This window comes from Austrofundulus limnaeus, unplaced genomic scaffold (assembly GCF_001266775.1).
Source record: "Austrofundulus limnaeus strain Quisiro unplaced genomic scaffold, Austrofundulus_limnaeus-1.0 Scaffold39, whole genome shotgun sequence".
Classification (NCBI taxonomy): Eukaryota; Metazoa; Chordata; class Actinopteri; order Cyprinodontiformes; family Rivulidae; genus Austrofundulus; species Austrofundulus limnaeus.
In genome coordinates this window covers 2,443,780-2,462,115 of record NW_013952441.1, presented here as the reverse complement: position 1 = coordinate 2,462,115, position 18,336 = coordinate 2,443,780, and the positions used below count along the sequence as shown (strand labels likewise).

At 40.2% G+C, this 18,336-nt stretch overlaps 1 protein-coding gene across 10 annotated transcripts; it reads right to left on the bottom strand.

The window, feature by feature from the left end:
- Positions 1–706: 706 nt before the first annotated feature.
- On the bottom strand, positions 707–17,146 carry LOC106516639 (calcium/calmodulin-dependent protein kinase type II subunit gamma; the record flags this gene model as incomplete). 10 transcript variants are annotated; one of them, XM_014007093.1, is given in 12 exon segments in its annotated part: positions 707–1,468; positions 1,555–1,791; positions 4,233–4,327; positions 4,402–4,477; positions 5,849–5,989; positions 8,896–8,976; positions 9,146–9,200; positions 9,298–9,342; positions 11,427–11,510; positions 13,789–13,829; positions 16,266–16,328; positions 17,104–17,146. In XM_014007093.1, coding segments are annotated over 11 exon segments (957 nt in total), but the record flags the coding sequence as incomplete, so codon positions are not given.
- Between the last annotated feature and the right edge of the window lie 1,190 nt (positions 17,147–18,336).

The window sequence follows — 18,336 nt, the reverse complement described above, 5'->3', positions numbered from 1 at the left end:
GGGGGGGGGGGGGGGGGGGGGGGGGGTGTCAGATATTTCCACCCTGCTTTTGGTTTTAGTCTCCATCTGGAGAATGTTTATTTTAACCTTATTCTTTAAGAGTGACTAAAATATCCAATATTTTCCAGTTGGGAATTTATATTTGAGGGGGGRAAAATAAACCCCATTTCACCTGAACTAAAGTGGCCGTGAGGCAATTCCGCACCCCCCAATAAATGCACAGGATGAGTCTCTCTTAGATACATGTACATATATTACAGTTTTCTACATATATCTATACATACACTGTATTTACACAGTGATTTTACACAAACCAGGCCCTTGCAGAAAGCAGACGGAATGAGGAAAAGTTGAGAATGTTTAAAAGCTGGGGGGTGGGGTGGGGTGGGGGTAAACGAGGGAGAAAGCAGCGAGCAAACGTGCAAAAACACTGATGTTCTCCCTCCACTGCATATAAAAACACACAACGGAACGTGCTAACAGGTTAGCTTTAAATCTGCACGATAAAACCCTCTTGAAAATGAAAACTTGTTTAGCTTATAATCAAGATCCAAAGAGCCTTGGTTATAAGGTCAGTCAGAGCAAAAAAWAAWAATAATAATAATAAGTTGAAAAATAAAATAAACTTCAGAGTCAAATGCTCCGGTTATTCACAAGAACGGATCAGGATGAAAAAAAAAAGAAACAAAAAAACACGTGACTTGAGTTAGAACACCTGCTCCCAATCCCACGACGACACAACTTTTATTTTTTTTGGAAAAACAAGCACACAAACAAAAACACAAACACGTAGAAAGCCTACACTAAAGTTCTACACTTTGGTGCTTCATGATTCTGATATCAAGTTTCTCTCGTCGTCAAGTTCTTTGAGTAAACTCGATCATTTCCGCCCCACCCCGCCTCTTAATTCACCGGAGGAAAAAGGKTTTCCCTTCATCTCAACATCCAGGTAGCGAGCGCGACACGGTCGACCTGGTAATCCCTAAACATGGACAGAAATCTCGTCTCAGCTCCTCCCTTATTACATAATGATAAATGCTTGGTAGGGATTTGGTGGTTTCTGGTACATCTAGTCATAATTTACACAGTATATTCATAACTCATACTCAAACTGTCACAAGTTCAACTGTATATCCTCTCCTCTCCCGGGACGTCTCATCTCGCACAGGCAGGCAGAAAAAAAGATGGCTGCCAGGGGAGGAGCAGAGGGCAAAGATGCGCCCTCCATTCAGGCGCCAGATGCATGCATCATCTCATGAGGTGGGGGCGGGTTCTTGTGTTCAGTCGGCCCCTAGCAGGTCAAAGGAGGGACAGGATTGGTTGGTAACGTGGAGAGGGGGGTGCGATCTCGCCCGGCCGGGCTCCTGGCGCGAGCCAATCCACGCAGAGGATGCACCTCTTAAAACACGCTCGCTGAAAAAACACTGCCCCCCAAAACGCGCTCCAGCAGACTGGAGGCTCGGGACCACTAAGGAAGCAGAGGAGGAGGTTAAAGTTCAGCTCTCATGGTCTCAGAATCAAACGAAGATAAGGGCGGGGCTCCCCAGCCTGTACCTGATCACTGTAGTGGCGCAGCAGGTGCTCCGGAGCAGTGGAAGTGAACGTTCAGCCACTTGCTGTCGCGGCGGTGCCACACCCGGGTCTCCTCCGATTGGCTGGAGCGAGGGCGGCCCGTGGCGTCCACAAACTGCGTGAGCCTTATGTAGGCGATGCACGCGGCGTCCTCACCGATGAGGTGCACGTGGGGGTTGAGCAGGGTGGTGTGCACGGGCTTGTTGTTCTTGCTCAGCACTGGAGAGAGACAACAGGTGTYGAGTCTTCTGCTTACGTTACTGAATGTTAAACTTACCTTAAAGTACCTGAGAAATGCATATCCTACATAYAAAAAGTATAAAAAATTATATTTAATAAACGTTGCATAATATACATGATTTTATCCATTTTGTCACATAACTGGTGTATTTTCTTTTAAAAGTGAAACAGGAAGTGACATCAAAGGGGAAATTTTAGAGAAGAAAGGTCTCTGGTCTTTGTTTATTAAAACATTATTTCAACTGACTCTTCTTCATCTCTGGTGTCGACTGAAAATAATCTAAAGCATCAGACAGGGTTCATGCAGGTTTCAGTAAGTTCAATTTAAAACCTTTTAAGACCAAAACAAAACATTAACAGAAAAACTCAAATGGTCCCAGATATTTTAACATGGAAACCTTTTAATATGCACMTTCATATGCATTCATTTATTTACTGTACTATACGGTATATTTGTATATGTATATGTGTATATGTGCATTGGTATATGTACTTTATTATACAGTATATCACAAGTGTATAGTCTGTTTTTTTCCCTTCTTTTATTTATCTTTCTTTGTTCTTCTCACCCTCTCCTGTATTGAGCTGCAGTAATATGCAAATTTCTCCACTGTGGGATCAATAAAGTTTCATCTTATCTTTAATTGCCATCAATTTAGCTATTTAATATTTAAATTTAATAGAAGAACACTAAACTATTTTAATGAAACGTTCATATCTATGAGATGATCTTATCGACTGCTGTGGGTCGCTTCCAGCTGAGTGCAAAGATCACTGATATTAAGCCAAGTCTCACAGAAAACACACTCATGTTTAAACAACAAGCAGTGGACATGATTGAACTTCCTTGTTTTTTGGGCGGTAACAAGTATTTATGCAGCCAACACTTCTCGGGAATGACTGAAATTAAAGAAATTAAGACTTGAAAAAATTAAATTTAAGAGCTTAGATGAAAATCTGTGCTTTTTTAAGACTTTAGACCTAAAAATTTAATTTTCAAATTTTTTACTTTTAAGACCCTGCACGAACCCTGAATCTTCTCTCCAGTCTGCGTTAGCTCCTGCAGCAATGACATGTACACGTGCAGACATTCTTTGACATCACTTCCTGTTACTTCACATGCAATTATCTCAACAACTGTTCATCTTAGCTCCGTGAAGTTTCTTTATTTTTTTTTATTATTTTTAAGCTTTTTAAAATTTGATTTGAGTAAATCTGCTCCAAACCTCAAATATAATAATTTGTCATCATTTAAATGGACAGGGTGAAAAATAAGTGTGCAGGTAATTAAAAAAAAAGAAATATTGATAAACAAGTCTTTTCAAGCTATATAGGAAAAAAAAAATTAAAACCTAAGATTTCTTCACCTTTGTTGACGGTACAAACATGTTCCATCCTGTGCTGAATGACTTCTTTTTTTTGTCCACATGTGGATTTATGGTTTTCAAGTTTTTTTTTGGTTTATTATATTTTTAAAATGGTTATTTATTGTTCAATTAAAAAAAAAAAAAAAAAACTTCAGGCAGGAGGGAAAATTTTAAAAAATGTATTAGAATAAGAAAAAAGAGTTATTGTATCAGTGTGTGAGGTAGATTTATGAAATGGATTAAATGATGAGCTCAAAAAAGTACAAACATAAACCAGCTTTAAAAAAGTTAAAAAACAGAGCTTACTGGGAAATATGTTGTGTAGGATGGGTGTCTCAATATTATTTAAATTAAAAATGTATAAATAATTGTATATTAAGGATGAGAATGTAAGATTTAAGTGTCATTCATTGCGGGAATAATTTCAGTTTATTTGGTGTGAGGACATTTAAATGGTTGTTGTGAGTCTGAGAAGGGCAGGAAATCAAAAGATCAATTACCTGCTCCTTTTCGAACAAATAATGTAAAAATGACCTGCCTAGAATGGATTCTTTGTTCGAGAAAGATTTGATGGTTATTTCTTATTTTATTTTTTTTGTTTTGTTACGTAAAGATTATTGTTTGAATTTATTTGATGGAGGAAAAGGCACAGATACAAGATTTTTTCTTCTTTCTGCTGCCTTTAATTTCATTTTATTAGTCATTTGTATTTTATTTTATTATTTTTTTAATGAAATGAATAAAATTAATGAATGAATAAATGAAAAAAAAAAAAAACTTTTTCTGTTCCATCCTCACCATCTCTGAAACAATAACAGCTGCTTTAATACTGACACTTCTGATGAAATCTTCCAAATGTTCGCTTTATCTTGATACCAAGATTATTTCAGTAGTTTATAAACACCGAAACACTCAGTTACATTTCGGCAAATTATTTCGAGCACAAACTTCAAGAAAAGCCCTTGGGGCTGAAGAATAAACAGCTAAGTGTTGTGTTCAACACCCACCAACAACATCTAAACAAACAGTGAACATGTCAGCTCAGGAACTCACAGTTTTCAAAGTAGAACTTGTGGAAGTCCATGCCYTCCACCAGGTTCCCCAAAGCCTCCGGTTCAAAAGAGGTGAGTCCAGGATCACAAATCCTCCTGAGGAAGAAAAGGAGCAAAAATGTTTTTCTTCTTCTAACATGTTATACAAAGAACAAAAAAGAAAAACTCACGTGTAGGCTTCAAAGTCTCCATTGTTGATTGCTTCAATCAGCTGCTCCGTTATCTTAATGATCTCCTGTTTACGAGCTGCAGGAAACACAGGAGAAACAGATGGAAGCTGGTGAGAAACCAAACGAGTCGACTGGCTGACATTTCCTCTGAAAACCTCAGCTGCTGCCTTCCCTTCACACCCCGTAGCTCCACGCTCCTCTTTAACCTCGGCCGTCGGCCCAAAGCTGCTTCGTCGCCGCAGCTCGACTTCATCGCAGCGCGGCGCTCGTCTTCTCGCTTTCTGCGCAACATGAAAACTGACTACAATAAACCCCGCTGCGCTGTGAGCGCCGTGGCCGAAAACACAAGCAGCTCTGCCTGCAAACACCACGGGCTGCCGTCGACGATATCTCTACCCCAAAATCTGATTTATCAGCTTTTAAAACGCAAACTGTATAAATGATCGGAAGACATCTTGGAGAAAAAACAGCAGCTCTCTCAGTCTCACTCTGGCTGATCAACGAGGTGAAAGCTGAAAGTAAACAAGCCCTGATAATCATCGGCTCACACAAACAAACCACAGCTGTGTAACAACACTTAAATCTACAGTCAGGATGAGGCAGATTTATCCTGATGCTTATTTTATGACGTGCTTTTCATAACATTACAGATACACCTCAAACACACGAGCTCCAGAACAAATCCAGAAAAGATACTTTAATCTTATTTGTCAGAAAAAGTTCATATTCTATAAAAGTTCCTCAGATTCATTCAGACATTCAGAGGTGATGAAAATGATGTTTTATCAAAGATATTTGTCATTTATGGGAAACAAATGAGAACAGCAGAAAGAAATGAGGTGAAACGGGTTCAAAGGGTTAAATTTTACAACATGTCATGTTGCTTTTATACAAATGTAATGAGTGTTAAAACTTAGTTTATGTGAACTACACACTGTGGGAGTAATGGATGACAAATGTATGGAGAGCAACACGTGACAAAATTTACAGTAACTATTGAGTCAACAAATTCAACAAAAATTAGTTTTCGATAAATATAAAACAAATTGTGGAATAAATTATATTTTTTAACGTGCTGAACCAAACTTAAACTGGTTGCCACCAGYCACAACCAGTGAGACGACATATTAGAGAATTTGTGCATCAGACTTTAACCTGATGCTTTAGCTGTAAATCACTCCAAACTGGCTAATCAAACACTATTTTTAATTTGCTAATAATAATAAAGTTTCCCTCTTGCTCTAGGTAAGAATCAGTTATGTAAAGAATGTTTCCTGTTTAAAATCTACAAAATGTCAACCCTCCTCATTTCTTTATCCGAGTGGCAGCGGGGGTTAAACTCCTAATCAACCGTTTGATGAGGGGGAAGGTTTTGGTTTTCAACAGCTACAGTGGAGTTGAAGGCAGGGAGAGCTGGGTTAGTCGATCAGTGCAGATGTGCTCTTACTCAGCTTAGTGTTGCTTTTAGCAGCGACAGYGCTGCTCCCTATTGGAGCGGCGGGAACGGAGGACTGCGAGTGGTCTGAGTCGGGACAGGAGCTGTTGCCTGTGCTGTTCCATGCCATGCGCTTTACGTCATGCGGTGGAACTGAAAACACACAACGGATGGTCAACAAAACATATGGAGGGACAACAGGGAAGACTCATGACACGAATCATGCTGTAAAACAGAACGGATGGGAGGGCATCTTCAGAACAATTAGTGGGAAAATAAAACTAAAACATGCAGATCGATGATATGAGGACATGATGACCAGAAGCAAAGAAAAAAAAATCATGCTGACACTGTAAAACTGCTGCACTTCACTCCAATGTTCATACAGATTAAAGCTTTTTCTGTAGAGCTGATGCATCAAGCATCAGCTCTACAGAAAGACATTGGTTGTTATTAGCCCATCTTATGCCTGTGGGAAATCTTAGCATGTTCAGGTAAAAAGGCAGAAATGGGAAACAGGATGAGAGTCACAAAAGCAATATTTGGTTCGGTCAACAGCAGGAAAATTTATATTAAGAGGAAAAATGTATACAAAACAAACATTTTGGGAGAGAGCAACAAAGATGGGTTCATTAGTGAGAATCAAATTTAATTATAGAAGAAATAGAACAAAGCAAAAGGAGATGCAAAGACAGACAAGATGCTGTGATTTGTGTGGTTCAAGGAAAGTCAAGACGGGCAGCAGGACCTGCCATACAGAAACAGGAGGCAGGTTTAGGACACTCAGCTGCAAGGTAAGCAAGGCTTCCTCCAGCTGGAGCCGTCATATTAGCAGGACAGGAGGAATTATGCAGTGGTCACCAAGAAACACACACACACACACACACACACACACACACACACACACACNCACACACACACACACACACACACACACACACACACACACACACACACACACAGGTTTCAAGGTTCCCACAGTGGCCCTGATGATAATTCTACAACTTTATTTGACCGTCCTCAGTTCGGTCTGTGACCTGAAAGTGGATCTGAGTTGGTTTTAGTTTCAGGAAGGGACGACGAAGTCGACGGTAGTAAAACACATAATTTAAAATATAAAGGAACGTTGTAGAAGAAAATGATTTAGATTTAGTGCCGCACACAACGGCAGTTTAAAAGTTAATCACTGCTAAAACATGCTGCTTATTACAACTTGGATTTTATTTTTTATTTCCTAGTAGCTATAACAATCCCTAAAAAAAAAAAAAAAAAAAAAAAAAAAAAAAAACCCGAAGAAACTCCTGACTGGAGCTGGGGCAAAACCACATCGCGTGCAATTAATGGTCAGAAACACTGTCAATTAATATTTGCCACTGTGCAATGCCACGCTAAGACGTATTTCTCCATGCAGCACACCAATTAGTGCACGTGAGTTAGTTTGATGATTTTTCAGTACAATTTTAGAACACAGGGTAACTGATTTGGAGTCAAAAACATGCAGATTGGCCAATATTACCCCACATTCCTGCTGAGCATGGTGGTCCTGATACAACTTTTTCCACTTCTGATATGATATTGATACTGCTGCCTTGAGTATTGGCCGATACCACTATCAGAACAAATCCTACATGCTTTATTACTGTTTTTGTTGTGTGGAATCTTAAAGTCTTGATCAGGTCAAACAGTAAACAATAGTCAACAGTAGGTATGAGAAAGACTGGTCCTATTTATTATTAACCAATGGGTTACTTTTTTTTAAACTTCAACATAAGTGTATTGTGGAATTAAATATAATAAATAAAAGATAAAATACAAGACCCTGAAAAATAACCTCAAAAAATCCAATAATTATTGATGCTGGATCCAAGTGCTGCTGGATATAAATCCTGAGCAGATTACAGGAATGAGCTGCTTMTATCTGTGATTTTAGATGCAGGCTGATATAATCAGATATTCCTTTTTGGCTAATATGCAGTGGTGAGCAGCACTAATCTAAAAATTTGTTCCACTAGCCCTAAAGCATTAACTCAAATATTTAGGTCCCCTAATTCTAAAGCACTAATGCACTGAAATTTTTTTTTTAGCAAAAGCTAATTCTAAAGCACTAAAATAACCCAGTCAACCCATGAACATTGTTCAGCAGACAACATGAGTCACATGTTGGTCTCTTAATTCTTTTCATTGACTTAACACAGCTGTATTTGGGTTCATATATAGTCAATATGTCACCTGGTGAATAAGTAAAACATATGAACAAAATGAGTGACAGCTTTCACCATCAGCTGTTAACATTAATGTTGCTCAATAACATTTAAAGACCTCAGTTAGTGCTTCTAAATTTACYAAGTGCTAATCCACTAATAAATTTTAAAATTAGCAAAAACCCTAAAGCACTAATCAGGAAATTCGTTCTCCAATTAGTGCTTTAGTGCTTTAGGGGAACTGTGCCCACCACTGCTAATATCAGACCAATCAGGACACCCCTACTTCTGAGATCCAAAAACAAGGTGGGGATGACACAAAATGGAGGTGTAATAGTAAAAACATGGCAAATAAGATATTTTCTTTGAGAAAAAAACATGCAGAGCACGAAGCACAACTGTACTTGTACTAGAACTGTATGTATTTAGAAAACCAGCCAAAACAACAATTAATCAGTCTGTCATTGTTTTGACTAGAGCATGGAAAACGCCTAAAATTTGTAAAATGGTCCTAAAGTTTTTTTGAAGTTGGATTCATCTGTTCTTTGATCGTCGGGGGYCAAATAAATATAATCCAAGTTGCAAAAAAGTGAAAATATTTTGATAATCTTTGAGAATATGGGACTTCCCTAAATGGTGAGAAGCGAAAACCGAAACGCAAAAACTCTAAAAGGCATGACTCATCTGAAACCAGTGGGAACCCTAAAAGAAGCTTGGTGGATCAGAGTGAGGGCGGAGCTCAAACATGTACAACGTCATTGCCAGTGACAACAAAAAGCCAAAGTGGGAGTGGGAGGATGGGGGGGGGTCCTTGCCAGGGGCGACCATAAGGCTTCTGTTTGCCATGGATACACTTACTGGCAGGTGAGCTTTGAGGTGAGGGCAGAAGTGGGGGCATCTCCTCTGTGGCGCTGCTCTGACTCAGCGCCGAACTGTCCGCTAGAACACACACACAAGATGTAGCCAGACACACACAACAGTCAAAACTGAGACACACGTTGAACCTGAGCGCRCCTGCCAATCACTACAAATACACACTGCTTCACTGGATGGGAGACAGAAAGTGTGAGCGAATAAGAACAGGAAAGGAAATAAAACAGTCGAGTACCTTTCCTACCTTTCATTTCCTCCTCGTCGTTTGTGGCGTTGCTTTCTGTTGATCCCTGAGGGGCAGAGAGCAGAACAGAGAGAAACAGCGGCTGAGCTCGGTCCGACGGGGCTGTGCGATAATTAAGACGTGTCTGAAAACAAGAATCTCACCTTGACTCCATCGGGAGGATTGTGCACCACTGTGCTCTGAGATTCCTGCAGAAGGAAACAGAACAGGGCGGTCAGTCTGAGACAACTTCGTTCTAGAATGGTGCTTCTCAACTGGATTTTAACTGAGCCCACTTCAGCTGTAACGCGTTCCTGTTGATGGGTTTTAATGGTCTGACTGTGGCTGGGTTTGGCCTGGGCAATTCTATTATCTTTTACTTATATTACAGTTAAAATGAATTTCTTTTAAATTGATGCCTCTTTCTTTAAAGACTTATCAATAATCAGACGCATGTTTTGTCCAATCTAAATTCTAAACACAAAATCAGATGTTTAACTTTGTCGAGGCCAGAAAATAACCAAAGTAATCAAAACACTAAAACAATTCGATTCAGGTCAGTGTATTTTTGGTCTATTTGTGTTTTAAAAATAGATGCTGAAAAATAAAAAACAGATGGTTATTCTATTTTCATTTTATACCCCAACAACGGGAAAACGGTCTTTATTTTTCTCAAACGAAAAGTTTTGACACTTCGGTTATCAGATCATTTAAGGTGGAGATAAACAACTTTTTAATAAAACAGCTGGCTGCCTGTATACAAATAATTTAAAGCTAGACAACTACTTTTGCATTGCTTTATATTGATTTAAAAAATAGTCTGAGGTTAGTCTAGCTAAACTAGCTCCACCTTAAATGGACTGATAAGGATGAATAAACACATTTTACTTTATAACTAGCTAACCAGGCAGTCACAATAATAACTAGTTGACTAGTTCTTAACAGGTGTCACCTGATGGTCTGTATATCACTGATGTTTCTGGTGTTTTTAGTAGGGGTGTAACAAAACATCGATCTATATCGATTTCAATGGTTCATGATTCAGTTATTTCGAGGCATAATGAAAATATTGATCTGTATCGTCATCATATGCTCGATGTGAATCGATATCTTAACACAGCCATTGTGAAAAAAAAAAAAGATCTGCATATGATATCACATATCAATTGCAGACTTGTGAACTGAATCAAAACTATATCGTGACAGACKTTGTGATAGAGAAATATCGAAGTCAGCCAAACATATTGATGTAATATCGTATCGTGATAAAGCTGGTGATTTACACCCCTAGTTTTTAGCACATGAAGCCTTTCTCTGAGAGGTCCATGGAGAGAAACTTGAAGCAGCAGCAGGTTCAATATGACCGGGAACTGGGTTGACATAATGACAAATTTTGCTTTAACAATAAAAAGAAAGTTTTTACATTTTTGGAGTATACCATTAAAATAGAATGACCATCCATTTTTTGTTTTTTCCCCTAATATCTGTTTTTATGAAAAAACAAATCACCAAAAAGTACACAGACTGATTAAGTATGTCAACATGTAATTGTAAAACTGAGAACTCGTGACACCAGTTGAGAAGCACTGCCTGAGCAAATGGTGAAATCCAACCACAGCACTACAAAATGTCATTCAATGCATGCTAGAAAGAGCGAAACCAATCCTCGCTAAACCGTGAGAAAGCTCACGATTAAGTTTGGCAGTATGGTTAGGATGTCAGTAGGAACGTTACTGAAGAGAAGCAGTTGAAGTGAGGAAAAAAAAAGACCCTGATGGATGGGCTAAAATGTTCGGATGAAAAGGAAAGATGGCTGCAGGACGGTTAAAGGATAAAAGCACGAGACATTAGGGATAAAATACAGAATGTGGTTATAAACATGGGTCATTACAGAAGAGGACTGAATGGTGCTTTTACTTTTCTAAAAAAAAATCGATAGCTACTTCTGCCATTTTGGAAGTATAAACACAAATTCATGCTTCTTTTAAAATCTACACAGGTGCACATGTACAGCCTGAGGTTTAAAGTAATGAGATTATTGAATGATCTCCAAATGGTCTGATGCACATCCAGCTCAGCAACACATGTGCAGCGTGGGATTAAAAAAAACAACAAACAAAAACGCTAAAGAATGTTGGGACAGGGACTAACACCTCCTGGACTGTAGATGGAGGACAAGCATGATGATGGAAAATGAGGCAAATCAGGCTATAATGCAACAACTTGGAGATGGGAGGCGGGGCGGGGGGAGATGTAAAGAGATGGGAACTGGCACTGCGGCGGCCTACTGTACCATCTGGGCGTTGGTTGCCATGTTGGTGTCTTTCAGGGCATTGATGGCGCTCACTATACTGTTCTTACTGTTGTTGGTAGAAGGCTGGGGCGAGAACACTCAGAGTCAGCACAGAAAGCCGCACGAACATACACACCGATGCATTTGAATTAAAACGCCTTTTCGGGAATGGGGCTAATGTTCATCTAAGCTTCAGGGCTGTTGAGAGCTAACAGGATAAATGAGAGGGTGAGTGCCACAGAATGGCCTCTAGATCATCCTTTTTACTGCCTCACTAACTCTCCATGCCTGTGCCACTTAACAACACAGGAAAAAAAGCCCAAGGGCAGAAAAGATAGACAAGGAGGGCAGGAGGAGGAGGAGAGCAGAGACTAATGGGAAACTGCCTGGAAAGTGAGCAGCACAAGTCTGACCATTACAGCCCTAAAGGGATAGTTCAGAGCTTTTGAAGATGCATTCTGTGGAGAGGTATGAAGAATTACTATCTTACCTGTTGCAGATAGCGCTCTGAACATCTTCAATTTAGAGGGTTTATTTCAGACTGGACTGTATACAGACAATTTGTCCTTTAGATACACATAGCTTTTTTCCCCCCCACCCTTTTTCAGCTGCTGCCTTCTGCATTGGTCGCTACAGCGAGCAAATGTGCACGACACATTTGGCAATTGTTTTTTTTTTATTTACCAAATGTTCCTTTTGATGCAACCTGCAGCTTCAAGATCACAAGACTGCTGCACCAACCACTAAGCTGCTGCAGCCCTATATGTACAAACACTGAGTAGTATTGGGGTTGGGCGGTATTGATCTTTATCATAACGGGGTWTTATCTCTACAGGCAAATAGCTTGATGTTCTAGAGCCAGAGAGGTGTGGAAAATAACTCAGCTCTCATTCACCTTGCTGATGAGAGCAGCAGGAGAGGAGTCGCAGAATGACTCTTGGAAGTATTTTGATCTGTGCCCAATATGTATTTTTAAGGGTCTTAAGTTAAAAAAAAATCCAACTCTTATTAAGGTCTTATTTGTGCTGCTGCTCACTTGTACCCAGTAGGGTTGGGCAAAATTGTATCGTGTGCAATTTATCGTCAGAAAAACTTTAATAGAATATTTTTTGCACTTGACGATTAATATGATTAACACCATTTTAAAAAAAAGTTCTGTCGTTTACTTATCACAACTCCAGTTTTACTTGGTCTATCAACAATTTAAAAACTGATGTGTAGTCTGAAGTTTGTACTTTTGACAGTATTTGGAACAGATTTTTACAGAGAGCAAATCTTTCCCACTAGAGTGATTTAAATTGGTCATGTGACTAGGATATGAGGGCGTCCAGGGACTCCAGGGGATCAATTGTCATATTAATCTTTATCAGCTAAATAACAAAATTGTGATTTTTTATTTTGCCAATATCGCCCAACCCTAGTACCCAGTCTGTGTGCCGATAAAGTTTGTAGTCATTCCCTCCTCTGCAGCGAGCAGCTCACGAGTCTCAAAATTAATGAAGTTTAATTTTGAAAGGAGTCCAGTTATGGTGGTTTGACTTAAGAAACCCAAGGCTGGGTGGTCCCAGAAGCCGTCAGTCAGCACAGGACGGCCCACCTTTTCAGGAGTCGGCAAGTAAAGTTTCTGACACTACCTTGCTCGAAGGTTAAGAGCTGAGTCAGACAGGGGTGTCTGTCCCCCCCTCCTCCTCTGTTTGTCTTCTGAATGAGCCGAGGGGCTCAGAACACGTCAGTGATGTTATGAGGCGTCTTCTGAAAAGAGTCTAGAATATTTATGTCCCAGTTCTTACAGCAGGCTTGTGKAAAGTTGAAGCATCACCTCACGTCGTTAATAGTGTCATACTTCTAAATACTGTTACCATATTTTAATACCAAAATACCATCATACCACCCAAGCCTGATATAAATTAATAATAATTCCATCCTAATCATTGTGGTTCACTGATTGTCATTCCACCAGCCTTAGAGGCATTCAGTCCAGTGAGAATTAAACTCTGCTTCTCTAAACAACAGGTATGATTTCAACTGTTCATAACATTTCTACTCTGTAGATCAAATGATCTGAACCACTGCTTTAAGGGAAAAAAAACTAAATTATAACAGAATGACATGTTGAGGAGTTAAAGCAAGGTTTTCTAAAGCTCGTGGATGGGACTACAGGATTTTGGAGTTTTAAAAACATGCAGAGAAAAGTTGAGAAACTCAAAAAAACAAAGAGCTCTAAAAGCCTATAAATATTTAGAGAAATATATTCGAAATTAAATGTACATTATTAGAAATAAAAGTAAGAAAATCTAAGCTAGACAAAGGAGTAGCAGAGAAGGAAAAGGGAAGACCGAGGTCACAACGATGACAACCTTACCTTGGCAGAATCAGATTTCTTGTTGAGTAAACTTTTGCATGCTGTGAAAATACGGATGGAAACAAGGGGAGGGAAAAAAAAAAACAGGTAAAAAAAATGAGTTTCAGTTGACAACATCCTTCAAGTTCATTCAGCCAGTCTGTAGCTTCTATCGAAACTTGAACCCACAACTGCTCCATCTATAAAACCCTATTAACTATCCCTTTAGTGACAGAGAGTAAAGCTAGATGTTTCCACAGAGCAACATGCATTTAATGGACTTCTGGTGCAATTTTCCCTCAGCTGAACAGGTTGCTACACTCGACAAAMCCATACACATCTTAATCCATTCACTGCCATCTGGGAATAAAAGAGAAACCTGAGAGCAAAGTAAACTTCCTAAATCCATTTCCTGTCTGGAAGACCCCAGCAGATCTAAAAAAGAGAGTGATTGTCAGACTCAAACTGCCGCCAGCACTGACAGTGATGAGCTAGGTTAATGTAAATCATTGATTTCCTTTAAGGGCTCCAGCCAGTTTCCTCTCCGTCTAAAGATCTCAACTTTCTTTCTTTTCTCTCGTTTTCTACAGACACACTCACAGTTTCCAAAACTCTTATCTTGTGTTTCTTACCTTCAAATAGGAAATGGGAGAGGGGGGGTGGCGGAAAGGGGTAGGGTTAGAATTTCACAAGAGAGTAAAGATAAGGGCCACAGCATTCGCAGCGGCATACAATATCAAGTGACAACTCATGCTCCTTAATCTTGGCTGATATGTCGTTACTATCTTGGCCTGGCCGTGCAGCATCCAAAGAGAAAAGGTATATGTGAGAAAAGACAGGTTTTCAGTCCACAACCAGGAGAAAATAAAATTTAAAAAAAGGAGCTGAATGATCAGGACACAACAGCTCTGCTTGTTATTTAGCTACATCTTTAACCAAACAGCCAAAAGATTGCCATCTGTGGCAATGCGAGGCTGCACCATTCATATGCTTTCCAAATATGTCCCCAAACTTTTAATGTCAATGATTTTAACTAAAAGCTTTCATCAAGTCAAGACGCYCATCTTCAGGACCGGTTTGGCACCAGATTAAGTGAAGACTCTTAGAAAGCATCTGAAGGTGCATCTCTGACAACATTTTGTAGGATTTAACCCTTACAGGAAACCCACATGCAAAAAGGCAGCAAGGCAAAAACAAAAATAAAAAATTACTTTTCAGACAGAGGAATGTTTCAAACACACAAACGTGTCATATTTTACTTTAATGTCATTAGAGGAAACATCATGAGCAAACTGCCAAGCTCTACCTAGGCCAAACTTTACAAAAAGAAAAAGTGCAAAAAAGCAGTTAGTTAAAAATAATAGTGCTCAGATTTAGCAGTCATGAGCGACACCATCAAAGGACCAAAAACAACAACAAAAAAATCTAGATGACTAATAAGGAGAAGAAATGAATCAAATCTGGAGTGATGTCGTCACACAGGATATTAACAAAAACTTACAAAGAGGCAGCTTGGTCCAGTCTCTGTGAGGAAGCCCGTATTTGCAGGGGCTTTAGCTGACAAAGCACCACAAACACCCCAGATCTCAGCACATCAGTCACACATCCTGACCTGCATCCTGGAAAATTTTTTACCTTTCTTCCTATTTTAACAGAGCTTTTTTTTTTTTTTTACAAGAAACGTAGAGCAAAAGAGATCCCCTTGTCAAATCATGCAAGAGAATCCATTCTGCTCTACACTCTTTCCTAAAGTAATGCATCCAAGGAGCCACCATTGGAATCGCCAACCTTTACCACAAGTCTCCACCCGGCAGGAGGAGAGGAGCGCCGTATTTTAAGTACTTTCACAGCAAAAGGACATCGCGTTAGCTTGTGGAACTCCCGCTTATAGAGGCGTGAAAGTACTAAAACAGGCCTTGAGAGGAGGAGATGAGACGTGTGCGAGACGGACGTCTCAGTGGAGTTCCTCAGCATCCACCCGTGTCCTCTCTCCCGCCGCAAACAGGTCTGACGATGGCAGCACGCCAACCCAGCTCTTGCCAGCCCCCTGCAGTGTCAGTTCCCGCCCCCAGGATACATGCCCCTCCTCATCCCCTGCCCCTGTTTGCCCCCACAGCCAGGCCTGTGAGGCTGGGCTGTAGGAGGCTCAGGTGCATGGGGGGTCAGATGGAAATCAGTATGGGTTGTGTCAGAAATGACCAAATAAGAATAAAAATAAATATTTGCAGTTGACTGGAGGTGAGGTATGGATGCGGAGTTAAACTGCAATAACTGATGTTCATGTTTGACTTTGCAAGAAAAAAAAACTGCAAAACCTTATCCATGATACCTGCAATGATGTGTGAGCATGCATGGTTTTATATGTTGATGAGGATGCTGGTGGAGGCTGCATGCAAGAGTTTTGGGGAATGATGAGGGCCCACCCTTCACTAAGGGCCTCCCCAGGAAAGATCAGTGTGTGCAGAGAGGAAGTGGATGGGCGTGTCTCTGGGACGTACCTTCCTGAGCCAGTGAGGCCGTGGAGGAGGCGGCAGCAGCAGAGTTGGTATGCTGCCGGCCCACTATTGGACAGAAATGCTACAGTTGGGAGGAGCTATGCAAAATAGGCAGGTCTGTCTCACCACGTTCAGGCGTGGGTCTGGAAAAACCACAGGGACGCGCTGCTGGCCGCAGCCCACCTGCGTCCAACGCTGTGACACAAAAGTGGGCTGAAGCAAAAARGAGGTGCACTCCTGTGGATTCCCAGACCCAGGCTTGAAATCATTAACCATCGACTGACCAATTAATTTGAGACGCAGAACAAGCCTTTCAGCAGAAACGAGTCGCTCTCAGCTGACTGAGAGAAATAAAAATAAACAAGATTCTTAGTCTTCACCTGTTTATAAACACCATACTTGCCCAAAAACATTTWAAAAAAATCTAATTAAGTCTTTCTTCTCTCAAACATGCAAATGCTCCATGTGCAGCAGAAAAAGAGGGACACACACACACAAACAGACACACAAGGAGAGATACATTAACATGGACAAGGACATAACTTACACTCACAATCTGGTACATAACAGAATATCATATTCTAGGCTGATTACAAACAGGATGCAGCGCACATGTAATAGTCCGTCAAAATTAAGACATTATTTCAGAAATATTCAATTCAGTTTGTTTTTTAGCAAGTGTGCACGCACACAAAGGCATATTGTTATTCTGAGGACGAGTGGGTGAGTGTGTGTGTGTGGTGAGGGGGTTAAAAGAGGTGCAGAGGACTCTATCCACTCTCCTTCCTCCTCTCCCTCTGCATGTGCTGCGTGGGAGGCTGAGGGCGAAGGGCACACCCACCTGAGAAGTTTCTGGACACCAGCATGGTGGTGAGAATGGCTCCCTGGAGGAGGAGATGAAGGAGGGAAGAAGTGAGAGATGTTTAAGAAGGCATAATGTAGGTTTTCTTGAGTTTTTCTTTTTCCCTATAAAATGTTTGATATTCTGTTCAAAACAGGAGACGTTGTTTACTTTTTATCCATCTTAGCAGTGGCATTCAACAGCTAAAAATAATCTAAGCTGAATTCTTTTTTCCTTCGTTTGTCAAGAAAGTTGCATTTGCTGTAACCAAACTGTAACGGCATGTTTCTCAGAGACCTGTCCTTCTATGCAAAAGCACTGAAATGACGTGAGAAAACAAAACAGTTGCTACTTGATCCTTTAGTTTGCATGTGTGGCTGTGAATGCAAACTACAGTGAATAAAACTGGAAGTCATTTAAAATGTTTCAAAGCACCTGCTCCGACAGAAACGAGTTGAGCTTCTGACTTCTCAGTTTATCTGCAGATCTTTTAAGAATCCCTGGAAAAGCCTAAAAAAATTCTGACAGCTCCTCATACCTAAAGCTAGGGTTTTCTTTGGATTCAGCACCAGCCTTGTAGCAACACAAAATATGAAGTCTGATTTTTTTTTTTAGGGGTACACGATAGTTATCGGCATGATATCAAGGAATTATGACGTCATACTTATGGGTCCGATATCATAACAAACAGTACCGATAATATATGTACATGTTTGCCAGCGCAGCGATGAGAATGCGTGTTTATTTTTATCTTTTTTCGTCAAGCCGCTTCCCGTCYGACACAACCCGAGCAACGTTCAAGTTGCATCGGAATAAACAACTTTCTCACTAGAACAATCATTAGAATACTCCGTGTTGAAAAACAACCAGTCATTTTTATATTTATTAATATTATTTTACCAATTAACCCTGTATGTTACACACAAACTTTATAATTATAAACATCGGAACAACTACTCCCAATTTGAGAACGTGTAAAGTCCGTTACCTCCTGAATGCAGCACAAAGTCTGTCTGTTAAAATGCTAACAACAACAAGCTAGCGTTCAAGAACTCGTCAGGACTTAAATCATTGCTGAGGCTTTTGACAAATCCAATAGAATTGCCAAAGAGGACGCAGATCTCAAGCACTTTAATGATGGAAATGATGACAACCAGCCGTTCACTCTCGCTAAAGACCGAAGCTTTTATCTCCTTGTTAGCCACGGTTTACCATGCCGAGCTGCTGCTTTCT